General features: G+C 41.7%; 1 protein-coding gene across 1 annotated transcript; it reads left to right on the top strand.

Annotated features, from left to right (window-relative positions):
- Positions 1-14,582: 14,582 nt before the first annotated feature.
- On the top strand, positions 14,583-16,017 carry LOC311493069 (alpha-2 adrenergic receptor; the record flags this gene model as incomplete). The annotated part of the gene is made up of 1 exon (XM_084551591.1): positions 14,583-16,017. The coding sequence occupies one exon, from the start codon at positions 14,583-14,585 to the stop codon at positions 15,873-15,875; it is 1,293 nt and encodes a 430-aa protein (XP_084407717.1). The 3' UTR covers positions 15,876-16,017.
- Positions 16,018-21,494: the final 5,477 nt, after the last annotated feature.

Genomic DNA, 21,494 nt, shown 5'->3' with positions numbered 1-21,494 from the left:
CAGAGGTCTAGCGGCGGCCACGTCTGGACAGGTTCAGGTCTGTTTTGGCGGCAAAAGAGGGACCTACACAATATCATGCAGATGGTCATAATGTTATGGTAAGCTATATATTTAATAAATGTTATTGTAGAGAATGAGGTGCTATTGATAGCTATTGCTCATAAAAAAGCGTCAATAAATGGACTTGTAGAATTTGTTGAAGACGTTTCGCCACTCATCCGAGTAGGTTCTTCAGTTCTAAGGGACTGGTGGAGAGTTGAGGTTTTAATAGGAACATCTGTGGGTTGATTAAGTGCAAAAAGAAAAATGACTTTTTCAGTTAAAGAATAACACTGACAAACACAGTTCCACTTCCAACAAATTTGGCTGGGGATCCCAATAAAGAACATGACAGAACTAACCAGCTTACATGCTCTGATAGCATAGCAAAATGTTTGAAAATACCACTTGGCCACTAGTTAGCCAGAGTGTAAGCAAATGCATTAATTGAACAATTCTTTTGACTTTTGCTCTTGTGGTTTTGATTTTCAAAACGTTAATTAAACTAGAGCTCTTTCAACAGGTTTCAGAATAAACCTAATTATTGTGGTTGATTGAGACAAAATGATTAATAGTCAGTGAAAGACAATTTGTTTCCACAACAGTTACATGAGTAAATGACGAACTCACCAATGAGTCAAAAACTCAGTAATGAATAAATATTCCTCAAACCTATTAACATGTATTAATTGAAATGAGTTATCACAGAGAACCCCTGTTGCTGTTTTTCACGTTGTCACTGATAGTATCCAATGAGGCAAGTAAAAATCATCTGACCACACGCTGAACTGCACTCCATTTTTTTCCCCTCACTTTTCGCTTGTAGATAATCGGGGGATGACGTTATGGGCTTCTGATTTTGTTTAGAACCCATTTCATGCCCAGTGGATCGAAACGATGGAAGCGCTCCGTTGCTGAAGCCTCTGCTGATGGTAAAAGTCCAAAAGTCCAAGTCTAGGTTTACGGTTAACGGCGCATTATGTCGCAGTTGGACTTCGCATTTAATGTTTGAGGACGATCTCAAACAGCTCATGAAAAAAGAGCACATGACCAGACGGAGTGCACTCTAGTTGCGCTTTATATCTACTTAACATACTGAACACAGAGCACATAACTCCATCCCTCATTAATCACTTTTCTGTCTGTCAGAGGGAATTGATGGGATGGCACACATGATGAAAAATGAAGCTGAAGTTTGAATGACAAAACAGAGGAGTCATAGGGTAACTAAGACTCTGGGGTTCCTAGTGTGTTCAAGTGCATAGTGATAAGATAAGACTTATGATGGACATATTTTTAATGTAAAATTCTACATGAATCTATATTTCTTGCCCAACGGTTGCCTATATTTACACATTAAACTGACAGATTAACATTTGCAGTTATGTTTCTGGCATTTTAAGTACTAAAATGTGCGAATTTAGCTCTGATTTGCTATTATCAGACTCTTCAGCCGCTAAATCCTCCTATATTTACAAGCTAGTCGCTAATATTTTTACTCTTTTACTCTATTTTTCCTGCGTAATGAAGCTTGAAACCTGACTAATGAAGTCAGTTAAATGAAACAGGGAAGTTTCATCCATCAGTAACATTGCATGCACTGGTAAGAACAGTGTTAACATTTGCTATTTATAGAAACCACACTACATGGAAGAAGAAGTTGTAAACATCTTGGTACATGAGTAAAATAGCTTAAAGGGGAATTACTGTTTTTTACAACCTGGACCTTATATCTGGCATAAAATACAATCGTTTACTCACCCATATAACTTTGGTGTCATTTGGAGTCGTTCGGAAGATATTTAGATCCACGTATATCCATACAGTGGAAGTGACTGGGGCGCCGAAACGCAACCTCTAAATAACACATTATCTGCCACGAAACTCGTTAATTTCACCAATATTTCACTAATGCTATTCCCTGTTGAATCCAGAGTTACCTGTTATCTATTCGTGGGTGTGCAGCGGTTTGTTGTTCTTTGGCTAGCTGTTCCTCTCTCTGCCTCAGCATCCTCCTTTCAACGAGCTCCTCATCCTTATACTGTGGCTCAAAACGGTAAGGACGTCCATCATAAACAAAGTCGTCGTCCACACAGAATTGGAAAAATATTCAGCTATGTTGCAAAAAAATAGCAGTAACAAATTACAGGTAATCAAGCTGACCGTTGTGGGTGTGCGCGGCGCTCAGAGATTACATCATCCAGGTTAGAGGTTAGTAGGTCAATCTACAGACACCGGATGATGATAACAGGTAACTCCGGAAAAGCACCAGCGTATCCTAACAAAATATTGGTGAAATGAACGAGTTTCGCGGCAGATAATGCGTTATTTAGAGGCTGCGTTTCGGTGCCCCAGTCACTCCCACTATATGGATATACGCTAATCTAAATGTCTTACGAACGACTCCAAATGACACGAAAGTTATATGGGAGAGTAAACGATTGTATTTTATGCCAGAAATAAGGTCCAGGTTGTAAAAAGTCGTTTTGATTATTCTTTTACAAAGACATCTATTCAACAAGCACATCTCATCCACGGCCCCCATGCTGTGCACAGCTTAGTGTGAGTGATGTGAACATTTCAGGAGGTCATGACGGCAAAGCAGGCATGGCATACGGTAAAAATAAATAAATAAAAGCAACTCTGATCATTTATTCATTGTCCAAGTTGTGCTTATAATTTGCTAAAATAAAAGATGTGTATGTGAAATCAGAAACCACTCCTTTTAGCTTACAGGTACAGTGCAATCCTAACAAACACTAACGCTTTATAAATCTGCAAAATAAAAAGATAATAATGCCGCAATTTATCTCTCAAAAGAGAAAGTCTCTTTTAGCATCACCCTGCAGTGAGGTCAGTGTGGCTCAGGGACATTTTAAGAAGTTACTCGCAGTAAAAGGACTCGCAACCATTTCTTACTGTGAAGGTCAGCCAGGGATCAGTTTTATTTCTAATTAGGATCATGTGATATAGAGCGAGTTATGGAGAAAACCCAGAGAGGGTATATGAAAGTGTCATGTTGTTGCTGAACACTGACGCCTGAGGTGTCCCCGAAGCTCCTTCATTTACTGCGTTACTCACGCGTCATGACTCACGCTGAGAAAAGGACAGTTTGTATCTGTTTGATTGAACTAGAAAAGACATGCATAATACGCAGATAATCATGGACGGCTTTATCTTTTGAATGTAAAAACAGAAAAAAGAAAAAAAAAAAATTCGTGTATGAATTTATCAAAATTCAAGCAGCTCGAACTGGTCTATTTCAAAGCAGTGGGAGGATCCCGAGAGCATAAACAGCTATTAGCTAATGTGAATGCAAACAAGAAACCTGACAATGACATTTCATTTGCATGATAGTCCTTGAACACATATGCTACAATTTATCATAACAAAGCAGAGAGCTGTCACACACACGGTCAAGTTCAGGTTGTATTCAGTGCGACGTGCATGTCCAGAGCCTGATTAAATGCTCTGTGTACACATATTAGCAGAGGTTAATGAAAAGCCCCGATTCATTCATGGACCTTGTTGTGCAAAGTGTATCGTCTGAGAAAACAGATTTCAGTGATTTACATGACGCTCCGTCAAATATTTTCTCACTGACCGCACTTTTGTCGTATCTTACAATGTGTTCAATGTGTCTCCAGAAAAAAAATAAAACACACACACAGCTTCAGGAATGTGAACGATGATCAAATCTATTTAAGGCAAGTCGTCTGGAGGCAGCCACAAGCCAGAATGAAGAATCAATTTTGAAATCAATGGCAGTTCAATACTATTATTTACACCTTCCTCCTACTGGTCAGCCGTGACATGTTAATGGACTGTGTTGTGTTTATGGTAATGCCCATCACCATTTGATAGTGAAATATTGATCTTGGCTGTGATATATTACCTCAGACATTCACTTCTTTGCTTTGCATTTCAGTACAAGACAAGACACATAATTATTACACAATGCAGATAATTAATAGTCAATAAATTATGATCTTTGGACCGAGGATTAAATACAGCAAACTGGCAAATCAATCAAACTTCCCATTAAGGAGGTGTAACCATGGTAGGGTCCACGAATAGACAACAGGTAACTCTGGACTCAATGGGGAATAGCACTAGCGTATCATAACAAAATATTGGTGAAATGAACGAGTTTCGCGGCAGATAATGCGTTATTTAGAGGCTGCGTTTCGGTGCCCCAATCATTCCCACTATATGTATATACGCGGCGCTCCGCTGGAGCTAAATATCTTCTGAAGGACTCCAAATTACACCAAAGTTATATGGGTGAGTAAAAAATCATATTTTATGCCAGAAATAAGGTCCAGGTTGTAAAAAAATATATATACAAAAAAAATAATTAATAAAAAATTTAGAAACCCAAACCCTAACACAGATCCCAGTAACTCACTTCTATTCATGGACAGTGCTGTATGTTTACTGAAGAGAAATACCTCTGAGCCTGCTTTGTGTTTGAATTAAAATCAATTCAAAATATCAACGTCTAGCATCAGGGGCATTGTGGATGAATTCTTTCCGGGAGGTCATCAATCTTAAGACACTCCGTGATTGGCATGGCACGAGAGAGACCGAGCTGCATCAAGTGGAAACTAATAGGCCGGCACTTTCCAAGGACGGACACGGCTGCATGACGATTGCACTACTAATGAGATTGTGCTCATTTTATGTAGGCATGAAGCTCTGCCAGAATCACATGATGGGAAATTGGGCGCTATTCATGTCTTCATTTTGTAAAGAAAAGCGATTGAAAGGCAGAAAAATAGGGCTGCTACAGTAGGCGAAGAATCATATCAATCATAATGAAGCAGGGGCTGGCTGAAATGAAACGTTACGGCGGCGAATTTCTGTAATTGATGTCACTGTTCTCATTCTCTGCTGGGTTTGGAAACTCCATTTAGTGGAGGGCAGTCAAAGTGGAGCTGCTGCTGAGGCTATATTTGACTTACGTGCCCAGTTACATTTAGAAACTGTAGTTTCTTGCATGATTCGATCACAGCATTGCCAAACCTGTGGGTGACACATGCGTAACGTTTGCTAGACTCTTACAATTTTTTTAACCAGACAAAACAGGACACACACATTGTTTGTTTGGCCCCGAATGACTGACTACCTCGTCTCCTCCCTTGTCTGCATTGTACTGTATGTGTACTACATGCTAGTTTAACAAAAATATAACTATGGGTCGATATATTCTGCCAGTGTGGTCATTTCCATGGTAACAGTTAAATCACCAAAAAACAATTATCCAAGGATGTCAGTCTAGTGATCAACATCCTAACTGAAGTTTGGAACAAACACGAGCCGGGACACAGGATTTAGGAGCTGAGCACCGGCGACCCATACTTGGCACCGGTCACATTAAACACCCATCAAAGTACCGAGCAATGCCGAACACCCTCCAGTGACGCATTAAATTACTCATTCCTTATGAGTTTTATAGGCTTCTAGGCAGGCGTCTCATAGATCATTATGACTGGGTTCATTACTGAAGCATGGCGCACTGTACTCACGGTGAGCTCTACATTATTGATGCTTTTTTCATAAACTAGAATAATATCGGACAGCAGAGATAAATAAGTAGAAGTTCCACAGAGGATGTATGGTGTTGTGTACTCTGTCTTTGCATGCGGAAGCAGGGGAAGTAAAGTATGTGCTGGTGTTTTGTTTGTGTATTGTTAAGAGTTTGTGCTTGGACTATTCTAATTCAGTAATGTCTCTGTCTCAGTATTTTATTTATTGTTAATTAAAGGTTTTGTTTTTTTTTTGAACGGACCAATGTCAGTTGAAAACATTATATGCAGACACTGTTGTGTATCCAGTGGAGACAACTCGAGGCTGCAGTTGCATTAGCCCTGCAGAGCCGCAGGGGACTGATCGGAAACTGAGCTGCCGAGAGCGAACAGTGCCTGGTTCAGAGAACAGTGACTAGAGGGGCCTTTGCTCAGATTGATCCAGGTGCCGAAAGAAAATTAATAATTTGTGCTGCCAAATGTCAGCCTTGATTGTTTTTGTGGACTGCTGTTGCTGACACTGACATTAGTGCACGAAAGCAAGCGCTAGCAACAGCAGTCCACATTATAAGGCACACGTGTGTTTATATAATGTGCAAGAGTTCACCTTCTCACTTGGCCAGAGGAGTGCTGGACACTGATTGATTGTTTTCCTACAGTGCAATTTTCACTTTGACATGACCAGTCATGTGGCGATGGCCTCACCCAGCAGGACAATGCACTCTGCCACACTGCAAAAAAAATGCTCAGGGACAGCTCAAGGAACACAACAACGAGTCCAAGGCTTCAGTGCTGCCTCCAAACTCTACAAATTCCAATCTGATTGAGCATCCAAGGGATCCACAACCGATGTCCTAGTGTCCACAGGACACCCTCAGAGGTCCCCTTTCAATACTTGATGGGACAGATCTGTTTAGGCATAAAGAGTCAGAGTTAACTGTTATTAGGCAGATGGTTTTCATGCTGTAGCTGATAGATGAATGACATGCTGCAGAGAGAACTTGTAACTTACGCCTCTCCGTGGTTCCTAGAGTTTCAAAAAGTAGAATGGGTGGTAGAACCTTCAGCTACCAGGAACCTCTCCTATGGAACCAGCTCCCAGTTTGGGTTCGGGAGGCAGATGGCCTCTCTACTTTTAAGGTTAGGCTGAAGACTTTACTTTTTGATAAAGCTCATAGTTAGGGCTGGCTCATATGACACAGAACCATCCCATAGTTGTGCTACTATAGGCCTAGGCTGATGAGGCACTGAGCACCTGTCCTCTACTCCCTTCTCTTTCGCACCAAGCTCCTATCCTCTAATTTCTCATGTAATTTCTTCTCTATTACTACTCATGCAATTGTGCACTACTACTATAGAGCATGTTAACAGCTGTGAGTCCCTTCTCTTTTGGAGCATGGAAGTCCTTCCGAGCCCTTCAGATCCACCAGTTAAGTAACATTACCTTCGGGTCAGGACTGTACCGACTAAAGGGAACAGCTGATAAATTGTGTCATTAAACCCAAACGACTCCAGAGAGGAAGTTATCCGTGTGATTGATCAAAAGGACGGTCATTTTTCACTCAGTGGCACTGACTATGGCAGCAAATGACAACATGGGGGGATTTTAATCACTGTTAACACAAGTAACGCAAGTTCCCTCTGAAATGAGCTACAGCTGATGGTGAGTTGAAATATATAAAGAGCCTCTGTAAAATAATGATTTCATTTTGTAGAAGACTTAAGGCCTTAACTGCTACAGAAGTCAGATTTATACATCCAGCTGAATGCGGTGACTGAAGGAAAGTAGCCTGAGTTTAAATTCAAATAACTGTGATTTAAGTAAGAACCACCCTGTTAGAGGGAGGAACTACCAAAACCAATGTACGACTGGTGTGACTTGATAAAAGCATGGAAGGGTGCATCTTGGATCTAGAAGAACCATAATGGCCTTTTCATTTGCCCAGGTAATGCCAACGCATTAACAAGTTCAAATCTTTTCTTAACACCAACCATGTACATGAAATAAAGAATTCTGAATTATTACCTGCAAATAAATCTCTAATTCGGCTTGTAAGGGCTTGCCATCCATATTGATCGACCAACAAAAAGGGTTCGTGCCGAGCTTTCACTCAGCCTGCTCCTCCATCTTTCAGTCTCTCGTCAGGCCTCACGAGTACCTTTTGTGCTCATTTAACAATATGTCGCCTGCTCCTCAGCAGTGCTCTGCACAGACTATTTCTGCCCTCCTTGACGGGCTGCTTGGCTGTGAAGCATCCAGCCATCACTGCAATAAGCCACTGCGAGAGTTTTTCTCCCCACAAGGAGCTATTTCTAGTTATTGGAATCGAAAACTATCTTTTCAATTTTAATAGTCTGTGTTTTTATCCAAGATGTTTCAAACGTCTGATTACGTGCTCTGGTTCTGTAAGCAGAATTAAAGGCTAGTGATGAAGCGAGACTTACAATTTGAAGCTAAACCTTAAAAAAAGATTAAGGCAGGAATTATTGCCACGGTTAGTCCACGGTGTCAACAGGTTCATAGTGATGGACAATTGCCACTAAGCGTACTGTCCCTGCTCCCAAAATAAGGCCTGAGTAAATGGGCAATTGGAGGGGGCTCTAGCAGTCTGCCAGTAAACAAAATTATAGCCCAGTCCTAAGAAAATGACGGGTTTCCTCAAAAGACTGGACCCAAATTCAGACACCAACACAAGCCCAGTCAACTGAACTGGTTAATAAAAATAACACAAGAGGAGGAAAATGGTTGAGGACAGTGAAATCCCAAGGCAGCATGTGGCAGGTGGTCGCAGCACTGAGCCTGGAGAGAGGTGGACTGAATGCAGAGGTTGATTAACGCTCATTCAAGCAAACTGTGGACAAAGAAAAGACAAGGTCAAAAAAGTAGAACATGGGTCCATCTTCTTCTATTGAATGACGTGTCAATAAAGTTAGGAAAAAATGTTCTTCTGCTGTAGCTACATCATATTCTGACTGATGTTTTGATGGATGGAAACACATATTTTATTAGTTTTTGATCAGTTTTATTTAGTCCCCATGTAAACGGTTAAGTTGGATTATTTCAGTCAGGCTGGAGAAATATTCTTCTCACCATTCTGAGCAACACACCATACATGAACTCGTGACATTGAAGTTCCCCATTCATCCGTGTTTATCTTTCTGCTCAAGCATCAGAAAAGAAATACTTCGATTTCTAAGTGCACCTTAAAATGCATTGTGTGTGATTTTTTTAATAGTTAGTCACTTCCAAGGGAATGTTTACTTGTTTGTCGTCTTCAGTTACAAAATCTGCGTGTTGACTCTGATTCTTGAGAGGGTACATTTGATTAATACTGCTGTCAGATTGCACTTGAGTGTCATTTAGCTCCAAATGAAGCCATCTAGGTCAAAGTGGCGCTAATTGAAGAGAACCTCAATGATTGTCCTTGGATAGCAGGTGATGGGAAATGGTTTTGGAAGACGTCAAACTGGTTGGTCTGTTTTTTCACTCCAGAGGAAAATGAAGGAGGCCAAGTATTGTGCGTACTGTTTTTTATTTTTTTTTCGTCTCACTAATTATCTGCAGAGCACGCTAAATGAAAACCTGATGAAACGGTGCGTCACTTTTTGTGACCAATTTCACCAGTCTCAATATATTATATTTCTTTTCCTGAAAGCTGAAACTGCACGCTGCTCATCCTTCCTTTCACACAACCAGCCTCCATCAAGTGCAGTCATTACTCGTAATACAATCTGGTCAACAAAGATTCTGAACAGCACTATTAAAATATAGAGAGCAAACACATGAAAAACATAAAAGAAACACGCTAACACAACTCTGATTCGATAAAAAGTGTGCAAACAGAACTAATGAGCACAGTAAAGCTATAAAAAAATGCAATGTCATTTAATACATGTTCATTTTAAAGGAAGTATTTCCCTGTGAACTACAGTGCAGCAGTAACGTCATCACGCAGAAAGATTTCCACTACTTTTCCAATCACACTTCTTTCTGTGGCATGGCTAATAAATGGGATTTATTTATTTATTTTTTTGGCTAAATCTCCTCTAACACACTTAAAGCTCATTTAGGGTACTGCGGGACATAGACGCTGTAACCTATGCACGTAGCCAACGCTGGTGCGAGCCATTTATACTTGTGCACTCGTCAGTCTGGCTCACAGCTGTGTCTTTTTTTTCACCAGTCTGGTTAATTTTTGTTTCTACTTCCTGCTTCCCTTTCAACATTGGCAACTGAAACTTTCGCCAAATTTTCATTTTCATTCAAATGTTTGTATCTCGGTTAACCTTTCTTCAATGTGTTCCATCTTCAATGTGTTCCATCGTAGCACGGGTGCCCCCCAGGGGACTGTTCTGGCCCCCTTTCTTTTCACCCTCTACACAGCAGACTTCAGACACAACACAGACAGCTGTGTACTGCAGAAGTTCTCTGACGACTCTGCGATTGTTGGCCTCATCAGAGGTGACGACGATGCAGAGTACAGAGGACTGACGGGGAACTTTGTGGAATGGTGTCAATGAAACCACCTCCTGATCAACGCGGGGAAGACCAAGGAGATGGTGGTGGATTTCCGTAGACGTCGTTCTGCCCTCCCCTCACCAGTGAACATCCAGGGAATGGACATTGAGCAAGTGGACTCTTATAAGTACCTGGGTGTTCACCTCAACACCAAACTGGACTGGACTCACCACACTGACGCACTCTACAGGAAGGGGCAGAGCAGGCTCTACCTTCTGAGGAGACTGAGGTCTTTTGGAGTGAAAGGGGCACTCCTGAAGACCTTCTTTGACTCTGTAGTGGCATCAGCCATCCTGTACGGAGTGGTCTGCTGGAACAGTGGCATCACAGAGAGGGACAGGAAGAAGCTGGATAAGATCATCAGGAAATCCAGCTCTATCCTGGGCTGCCCTCTGGACTCAGTGGGGGAGGTGGGTGACAGGAGAGTTCTGGCTAAACTGTCATCCATGCTGAACAATGAGTCCCACCCCCTGCACGGTGATCTGACAGGACTGAGGAGCAGCTTTAGTGACAGACTGCTTCACCCTCGATGTGTGAAGGAAAGATACAGGTCTTTCCTTCCTGCTGCTGTTAGGCTCCACAACGTACAATCTTAACATGTGCAATATTACTACATCATATGTGCAATAGTATTACACCATAAGTGTAAAAACATTTTTTACAATTCAACCCGTGCAATGTTACAACTCAATCTGTGCAATATTTCTACCTGATTCTGTTCCACTATCTTTTATAGCTACCCTTTTTGCTCTTGCCTTTTTTTTATTCTGCATCTTTCTGTAAGCTGTTGTGAACTGCAATTTCCCCATTGCGGGACTAATAAAGGTTTTTCTTATTCTTATTCTTATTCTTATTCTTATTATTGATCCAAAACAATCAGTTCGAAAACTGCAGAGATGGAGAAGCAGCTGGAAATACTAAAACGGAAACATGCTACTACCAAGCGGTCCAATCACAGCTTTGCGTTGCAACAACGCATAGTTACACTTCTGGGGAGGTGCACGTTAGGCTACAGTGTTAGGGTCTGCGCTGTCGCCATAACTACGGCGTCAAATTGATGCAGAAGTCTAGACTGCCTGTATCATCGCTCATCAGACGCTTGATTCTTGCTAATACCGCCGCCTGGTCCTGCAAAACATCATGCATGATTATCCTGTGGCACCCATTTGTATCCATTTGCAGAACAGGTATTTTTATCATTCTAACAAACCTGAGATTGAATCCACTTCCTTGTTCAACAGTACACTGACCGTCAACACAACTAAGAGCAGCAGCTCAAATCAGAGGCATCATTCCCCATTATCACTGATTGCCCAGAACAAGCATGAATCGTCTTTGACAGCTGTCAGTTCATCTCTCCTTCTGCACACTCAACACATCTTAAACCATGCAGGTCACTGCTACCTCATCAGCGTCCTCCTCCTCCTCCTCGTCCTCTCCAGCACCATGAGCACATTTCCAGATAATAGGCAATAGCATTTTTGAGAATTGTTATGTTGTGTTATTTCACAAAGAGATAGAATAAGCAGCTTCCAATCAATAATTGACAAATACACAGCACAGGTTAGCTGCTACAATATTCATACAGACACTGACAGCATGAGTAGACTCCCAACGGTGGAACGCACCAGAAACAAAGTGCAAAACTGGAACGTAAGGCGTCTCGTCGGTGTTGCAGTAAAGAGCATGAATTATGACTTTTCTGCTCCCGTTTGGCAATTTCTGGATTTAAGGGAAGCGAACCCAGACCCGCATGTGTGCCGCTGCTGTTGTGTGGAAGCCACTGGGAGCAGGGTGAGGGAGCTGACTCTAGCAGGTTTGTGACTAGAAGGTCAGGGGTTCAACCCCCTGGATGAGCAATCAGGATGAGATAAGACGGTGAGTCATCCTCTCACCTCCCCCTGCAGCGGACGCCGGAGTGCTGCTGAACCGTTAGGATACAGGATCGTATCAATAACTAATAGAAGAATAGTGAGAAAATATAACTCTTGAAATAGAAAATAGACAGAGAGGATGGATATACATACATCCCTCTATAGATGGCATAGCCCTATTCTATATTTAATTGTTAAAAAGGTTTAAAACATGCTTGTTGTTTGGCATGAAAACGAAATCAAACATTCAGAGGGTCTGCAGCACTGGAGGGCAAATTCAAGTTTTTCCCAACACTTTTGTGACATACAAGGCAAACCCAGAAGCTAACCCTTTGTCTTTCAGTGGGGTGGCAATGAGTGTATTTCTGTAATAGAACAGATCCAAAAAAAAAAGTCTCATATAATGTATATTTAACCAATAATAGAAAGAAAATGCCTTGATCTTAGAGTATTCATCTGATTAAAACTGATTCAAACTAGGAGCTTTTTTTTTAACCACCCACAGTGAAGTCTTGTGTAGATATTGTTTTCGATGTTTAATTCTTTTAAATCAAACGGTGTAGTGATATGATGTAATAAATTAATATATGAAGACACAGAGTGTGTAAGGAGGATACCTTTACTAGCATGTAGAGATATTTTATGATATGCTGTCATTAAGTATTAAGTAATTTATGTGGCCATTACTAGATTATTTCCCAAAGACACAGATAATTCATCTGTGTTTCTTTTAAAAAGGTTTTTATATTTTCACTCATTCTCATATTATGGTATCACAACATGACGCTGTGCAAAAGTTCAACGTGTCGCCTCGAAGTCACCTCTTCGTATAAAACTATTTGAAGGAATGCTGTTCATAGATGGCTAATCCAAATGAAGTGTGCGTACGTTAATTATTAACGTTAATTATTAACGTACGCACATTTCAAGCCAGCGGACACAACACTTCTGCACTGGGCCAACACGCTTGATTGCTAATCGTTGATAAGTCAGGGCAGCAGCCTCGTAATCATGTGTGCAAATAAGTGTATAGTTATGTGTTTGTTCACATCTAAAGTCACAAAAACATGTTGCGGTGGCTTTAAAGATGCTGTAGCGTGACATGCATTATTATCAACCAATTTGCTATTGCTATGTGTTAGGATACAGAAACCGGCTCTGGGGAATTCCCTGACTTCTAGTTTAAATTGTTTACTCGAGCAGCTCAAACTCATGTTTTCATACAATTTATTTAAAGAATTTCTGTCATGAAAACCAGATGTAAGATGTACCCATCTGTTATATAAGCGATACATTCTCAACCTTTTTTCGCTTGTGAGTGAAAAGTAATACATTTTTAAGGAGAAACATGTTCACCAATAAATAAATATGTTACTGCAAAGCAAAAACGTTTTATTCTAAACAGTCCCCCGAGGGACTGAGATATTCTGTTATATCCCGTGAGCAGGCATCGTTATTTAACTTGTTAACACAGGAAAAAACACATGCCGCAGCATCCTGCGGCTGCACTGCCAGATGTTCAGCCCACAGTGCATGAGAGCACCGTGAGAAGGTGTGTGAGAAGAGGCGAACCGCGGCAGACTGTTGAAAATCCAGTTCATCCTCACCACCTGATTTACACAAGGGTGCGTCTGGCTGCCTCCGCTCCCAGCGAGACTCGCATCTTCTTCAACTTCCCCCAACTCGCCCCTTTCCTCTCACTCTCTCACGATGCGCGGTCTCCCGACACATGCGCACACGGAGCTCCAAAATGAGTCCTACTGCGCAATCCTGTGCACGGGATTGCATTTCTGATCACATATTTCTGTATTTTACCCCAAACTGGTTTGTTTTTATGGTTGCGGGTGACCCTGCAGCAGCTTTCAGTAGTAAAATACTTCACTGTGAACGCAGCAAAACTGACATCCAGTGAGCTGAGGTTTACTAAAGAGGAAAGTCATTTGCCAAGGTGTTATAGACACTTAAAACACAGCGTTTACAAGAATAATCACGACTCCTTTTCACTGATTCATAAATTATGTACATTTTAATATCCTTTAAGCGTTATTTTCCGAGGAGCAATATATATTAAAAAAAAAACGTCAATTCGTATTAATTTGGAATTTGGAATAATTAGACAGCGTTGTGTTTCATCACAAAATGAAAATACCGTCTGTGCCGGGGGCGGGGCAGCAGTGGGTGAGTTTTATGAGAACAACACATGGGGCATCATTAGGAGCGAGAACGCACCATGCTGAAGGAGGGAGAGCTGCGTCTGGACGCCACTCAACTCCTGACAAGCAGGAGACGCGTGACGAGATTACAGCAGGATTCACAGAGGGAGTTTCTTTTTTTTTTCTTTTCTTTTTTTTTTTTTTAAACTTAACTAAGTCATCCTGAGATGCACCTGATCAACAGGCTGCAAATAACCTCCCAAGACTCCGTCAAGTGGGAATCTTTTTTTTTTCATGCGCGCTTATCCGTGTCGTCAGATTTGTAAATTAGCCACGGAGACGCGCGTTTATTTATTTATTAATTTTTTAATTTTTTTGATGGACTTCTCCTGTCATTAGAGGGCTAACGTGCATTTGTGCCAGCATTCACCCAGTCCAGGATACATGTGAAAAAGCGCACACAGTCGGGATGGATTCGCTTAACGCCAGCGGAATTGACACGTTCACGGTGGTCCATTTGAATTCCTCCTGGAGCCTGGACAGTGGATATTCTTTAGCAGCGATCGCTGGCATTGCTGCTCTTGTAAGTTTCCTCATTCTCTTTACCGTTGTTGGAAATATTCTAGTGGTTATTGCCGTGTTAACGAGCAGGGCGCTGAAAGCCCCCCAAAACCTTTTTCTGGTGTCTCTGGCCACCGCGGACATTCTGGTCGCCACTTTGGTGATGCCATTTTCTCTGGCGAATGAACTTATGGGCTACTGGTATTTTGGAAAAGTTTGGTGCGGTATTTATCTGGCCCTGGATGTTTTGTTCTGTACTTCGTCTATAGTGCATCTGTGCGCAATAAGCCTGGACCGGTACTGGTCCGTTACGCAGGCTGTAGAGTACAACCTGAAGCGGACTCCTAAACGCGTCAAGTGCATCATTGTGATCGTGTGGCTTATATCTGCGTTCATCTCATCCCCTCCCCTCATATCTATTGAAAGCAGCAACGATATCAGCTCTCAGCCTCAGTGCGAGCTGAATGATGACACTTGGTACATCCTCTCCTCCAGCATCGCATCCTTCTTCGCTCCCTGCTTAATCATGATCCTGGTGTACATCAGAATATACCAGGTGGCCAAAACCAGAACTAGAACCATGTCGGGAAAAAATCCCAGGCCAGATGGTGTTACACAGACTGAGAATGGACTAAGTAAAGCCACCTCCCCTTACCACGGGGAGAGAGAGAATGGTCACTGTCAGTGCCCACCTACGCCCAGCCAACGCACTGTCACCATCGGTCAGCAGACCGAGGATGCTGACTTGGAGGAGAGCTCTTCCTCGGAGGGCAAAGGTCACAAGCCACAGAGTGAGGACTCCCAGAGAGCCAAGAGGGTTGGCCACAAGAAAAGCTCCCTCTCTACTCGCATCTCCAGGGTCAGTAACAAGTCCATGGACCTCTTTGCCTCCAGGAGGAAACGTCGCAGGAGCTCCTTGGCCAGAAAAAAGGCCTCTCAAGCCAGGGAGAAGAGGTTTACATTTGTCCTGGCTGTGGTCATGGGGGTGTTTGTCGTGTGCTGGTTCCCCTTTTTCTTCAGCTACAGCCTGTACGGCATGTGCAGAGACTCCTGTAAGATTCCCGACCCTCTCTTTAAATTCTTCTTCTGGATTGGCTACTGTAACAGCTCCCTCAACCCCGCCATTTATACCATCTTCAACCGGGACTTCAGACATGCCTTCCAAAAGATCCTCTGCAAGTCGTGGAAAAAGTCCTTTTAGATGTGAAGCAGAGCTGCTGCTGCTGCTGCTGCTGCGCCATCCTGACAATCTCACAGGAAATACCATAGTGAATTTAAAGAAAAAAAAAGAAAAAAAAGAAACCTGCTGTGTTTGTTACTGCCACTCTTTATGTCTCTTTGTCTTGTTGTATTTCAGTCATGACAGTGGGAGATCTGAACCACCTACTGGGAGTCTCCTCAAGCTTCAACATACAGTGTGTTTCCCTTGCAGGCTTTCCCAATCCGATCAATGAGCCCCACCATTCTTTACTCCTACTGAAGTGTTCTGTAATGCTTTAATGGTGTATCATCATTGATAAATCCATCTATAAATGCACTAAAGATACGCACATGGCTCATTTATCTGCCAGAGGGCAATGGAGAAGAAAATAAGCTGATGGGCCCTCCCAGTCCTGGTCAGTTTGTACTATTCTGTACAACTTGTCTATTTTTTCCCCACAAGGACACTACTTGCTCAGAGTTATTCAATTTGACACATCCATTTAGAAAATGCAAGCAAAACTGAAATAAAGAAGGTCTTAAAACTTAATTTTCATCTGCTAAATTGTCAAGACTTGGAGGAGCATTACTGTAAATGGACAGCTTGACATAATGGGAAATATGCTCATTCGATTTCTTTCTGATTGGACACTGGAAGACAAAACACATTAACGTCCGTAAATACGAAGCTGGGACGTGCATCTGGTTTGTTTATCCTAGCATTAAAATGGGAAACAGCGCCCCTGGGGAAACGGCAAGCCCGATTCTTTTAAAATGTAGCACAATGCAGTCAGTGGAACCTCTAAAACGCTCAAATTATTTCGATCTGTGCATTGTGAAGCAATAGAAGGAGATTTAATGAAAGAATTTGTAGATTAATGCATATCTAATGTGTTAATTGACGAGCTTTAGATGTGCTGACAGTTTTTAGACATAGACCAGTTGTTTCCCTATTTCCAGTTTTCATGCTAAGCTAAGCTAAGCTAAGCTAAGCTAAAATAAGCAACTCCTGGCTCAAGCTACATACAGTACAGTAGTTACTGTACAGGCATGAAAGTGGCATTGATCTGCTAATCTTAATCAGCAAGAAAGAAAATGAGTGTATTTCTTAAATAACTGGATTAAGATTATTGTTTGCTTATTTGTTATTAGGATTATGTGAAGGACCAGACTTGAAATATGCCTTAATCTGGCATATTTGGAAAATAGTTCATGTTAAGAGTGCCTGAAGATCATTGGCAATATTTGAGTTCTTGTGGAATCAGTCTGGTATCAAGTTTGGTTGATAATCCTGCAAACACAACCATGTTTCTAAACCTTTTTGTTTTGCTTAACCTGCAAATGCTCTCTGTCCTGTGTTTAAAATGCAGAGCACGAGTCATAAGTGCTTAGGTCAAAATAAAAAAATTTGGGTCTGGAAGGCTACTATTTTACAAGAATATAAAAGAAAAAGAGAGCCATGACCTTTCAGAATTATCTTCTGACCTCTTTGAGGGACACAAGCCCCGTGTTGGAAACCACTAGTTCAGATTTTAACCATCTTTTGTCCGTTTGCTTTACTGTAATGCTGCTGGCCTTGTCGGCTTCTACACGTTTGAGCACCTCTGCTGTAAACAGACTCCAAAACTGTAAGGGAGACGGAGTAACAACTTAGCCATGCTCTTCGCTTAGGTGGATGCTTTGAGTGTCATCATGGCATGGCGCAACGGCAAAATAAATTCCGTCAGAGTTACACTGACGCCGCGGATTACAAGATCACCTTTATGATTAAATGTCTACATTTTTGCAATCATTCTTTCAGAATCTACCTCACTGTTTTTTTTTTTTTTTTTTGTGGTTGCTGATTTTGGATGCATATTTTGCAAAGTGCAGTACACACCTTCTCCTGTGCTTAAGCTGTCTGCTGTCATGCAAAAATAAAAGCTGAAGAAGCACCTGCTGTTGTGGTGTTGCAACGTGGAGCCCGAAGGACTGGTCATGTACTTCCTCACCCAACGGTTCAGTGCATATTTTAAATGCGGTTTTATGTTTCTAAACAAAACATATTGACAGACCCGGAGTAGAGCTGCAATCTTTCTTTCTTTCTATGGATGTATTAGTTTTCATCAAATTAAAATTACCCTCAGCAGTTTACCTTTCAGCTGAATGAGAAAATCCCCCATTATGCAAAGCAGCGAGATCTGACATGTTGGTTCACTGTGTTATAGCCTTGGCGTAAACAGTGTTCTGATTTGATGGGAAAATTGTGCAATCAAGAGCAGGCTGGTGAAAACAAAAAGTGTTTACCAGGTTACTAAAGCAACACATTTCTGGCCCACACAACAATACGCTTTCAGCAGTTTGAGTTTAAAATCGATTTCCACGGCGGGGTCAAAAAAACGGTTCGGCCCCTACGATGGATGGTGGCCATGCCTCTGTGAGGGCGGTTGGTGACCTTTCAGCACAACAGGTTTGATGTCGGTTCTGGCAGCATCATAATCTAATATTCCCCAAAGCCCCTGTGGGCAAGACTGAGGTGAAACTGAATTCTCCACACCAAACTCTTGTTTCCCTCCTACTTTTCTGCTGTGGCTGAGTGTGCACAGCCAACAGCCATTTGTAACGGGTTACGAGCCCATCTGCTGTTCGCGGCGCACAGAGATTTATGTCCGAAAAAACGAGGAGAAAACAGCATCCGAGGTCTGTGTGATTGTTTGAATATAGAGAATAAACAGGAAGGTTTGAAGGGTTTGATGAAGACAGCAGGCAGATTTATCCTTGTCACCGGTGTGTACATGTTCTTTCTGAAGTTATAAAGATGGTTCTCTCTTCTTGCACGAATACGACCACGGACGCAGCTCAGACACTATTTAACCGACTCGCTCCACCAGACAAACACCGTATTTATCACTTCATGTTGATATCTGTACAGATTTTTTAAATGCTTTCTTTATAAGGTCAAAGACAGATAAGACAGATAAATCAGATTAATGGTGCTGTTCTTTCAGTGTTCTTTTCAGGATTTATAGGTTTGGTAAGGACAGCGTCTTCTTGGGAGAATATGTATTTGACTGCACATTAACCTCTGTGGTTTTCAAGAATCACAAACAAAGAGCGGTTTGTGATCACCCAGGGCGATTTGAACAGAATTTCTTCCAGGTGCTGACAATAACCGACTTCAAAAGTCCACTTCCAGCAAACTAAAGTGATTTGTTTAATCTCTGACTTTAAATCAAGGTCACCGGAGAAACATTTATACCGAGTAAATCCACTCAGGGTAACAGTGTTTAAACTTCTTGGCTTTGCCATATGTGAAAGTAATCCACAGAATGCAAAGTAATTCAATTGATTCCACAAGGAACCCATTAGATTGTACAATACTGACATTTCTTAATGGCTGTTCCCCCGTAACACATTTTGCGACAAGACCAACTTCCAGCAGACACAGGCCATTAGCAAGAATCTTGTTTCTGGCTGGCTAATGAATGTTAGTGCAATATTCGCTCTCCTGAAGGAAATATCTGGGTCTTTAGCCTGAAGGTTGTTCCCGCTGTGTCAATAAATATGTCTGGAAAGTGGGTTTAGCAGAGTTTTTTTTCCCGCTGGAAGCACCTGAAAGAGGCCGACGAGCATGGTGGGAGTGAGGCAGGCCGAGAAGCTGTGGGTGCTGAAACCAAAACAAGGAGCTAAAAGACACTAAAAAGGTGAATAGATCTGAGGGAAAGTGAAGAATAAGGTGATCTTATTTTGATCTCAGAGCAACAACGTTCGCATTATGATTAGTCACTGGATTCAATAAGAATATGGATTTTTTTTGATAGTGGCTGCTTTAACATTCCTTAAAATGTGGCGGTTGGTAATAAGTAAATGAAGCCCAACAGTACATATTTGTAGCCACTATATCTGCTCCCCGTTATCACCCATCAACAACTCCTCACTGTCAGGTTTAGGTTTTTTTTAACATCCCAAATTATCCACAGTACATCAAGTCCAAATATGTCTGTAGTTATATAGCACTTTTCTATCCGTTAGACCTCAAAGTGCTTTACGGTCCCAATGACACATCTACCCATTTGCTCGCCCTCGGGTTCTTGGACAGCCCTCTGCCTGCCCAGCAGTCCCCAGGGGGTATTGATCCCACAGAACCTGGATCTCAGCATCTGGGGTTACAAGAAGGGACAGCAGCAACTGAGACAGCCCGTAGAACAAATGTGGCCAGTTCTGCTTTCAAGATGTTTGAAAGAGCCTACCTGCTACGTACCTTGACAGCTGGGTATACCTAGCTCAGCGGGTGAAGCGGGTTGCCCACGAACCAGATGGTTAACAGTTAGTGGCTCGGTCCCGGGTACATGGAGCAAGATACTGAACATAGATGCGCTCCCAGGACTTAGGATTAGTGGGCGAATGTGTGAACAAATAGACAGATCATTATGATCGTAAAGCGCTTTGAGAACGAATAAACAGAAATGTGCTATTTAAATACAAGAGCATACACCATGTATTAGATATTGATTGGTTTTAGTTTCAGTTTTTTAACTGCACTGTGTACGGAGTTAATCTAAAGAGATTTTTAAAGCATCCTCACTTTAATCTTTAGTATAGTACAGGTTTTCTCAGTATTGTATCTGTTAATAATCAGAGAAACATTTAATTTTGAAAAGAATCAGCAGGTCTCAAGTCCCTCGTGTTGACTGAGTTCTGGTCCTCTACTCAAACTATTCAAATTGTATGGCTCTGAAAAGAAGGTCGTGATTAGAAACAAAAAACAACCCCAGACTTTAAAAGTGCCTCAGAAGACTAAAACAAACACAGATGTCTCGGCAGACAGGCCTACCTACAGCCGTCTACTTCTCTCAGACGGTTACAGACGGTGGAAATATCTCGTTTAAAAAAGAAAAACAGTGTCTAACTTTCAAAAAGAATACCATCCCTCTTATAAAATCAAATGCTTGTGCACGTCTGTGCCTGGAGTCTCTTTTTACATTGGCGCTTCTGAGAGAGAGCCTTGAGTGCTGCTTCTTTTCTCAGACAGATGTCACCATCATCCTTTTGTCTGGAAAGCAGAGAACAGTGCAGGCAAAGTTATTAGACAAGGACAAGTGCAGAAACCCATAAATATGTATACATACATTTGACTGTACTTTAAAAGAAGGGATGCATAAATATGGAGGTACACGCAAAGCAAATAATGATGTCTAGATCAAATAATTAGCATTTAAAGTGTTTTTTTCTGTTGATTTTATAAATGCACTTCTTGGAAGAAAAAAACCAAACATGTCCTCAATGAAAATCACATGAGGTTTCGTCATTGTCGTTATTAGAGCTGGCGAACTTTGTGAAAGATGAAAGGCCTCAGAGTCTTGTGGATATGAAGCTGCCACACCTGACTGGCTTCAATTTTCTGCCAGACATCAGACCCCTGTAGTGGGGGGAAATATGGGCAGGCTATCATGAGATTGCAACAGTGCAACCATCCCAAAAAAGCTATTAGGTGGCTGAGCCCTTCGAAAAGAAAAAAAAAAAGTTTCATTCAAATTTATGTGTTTACCTTTGAAAACAAGTTTCCCTACTACTTTTTTTTACAGTTTGAGCCATGGATGCATTAAGACACAAATATACTGTAGAATCTGTCTACTCTGTA

This window comes from Chelon labrosus (genome assembly GCF_963514085.1).
Source record: "Chelon labrosus genome assembly, chromosome: 1".
NCBI lineage: Eukaryota > Metazoa > Chordata > Actinopteri > Mugiliformes > Mugilidae > Chelon > Chelon labrosus.
The sequence above is the reverse complement of the archived record's forward strand: the minus strand, read 5'-3'. Positions and strand labels throughout refer to the sequence as shown.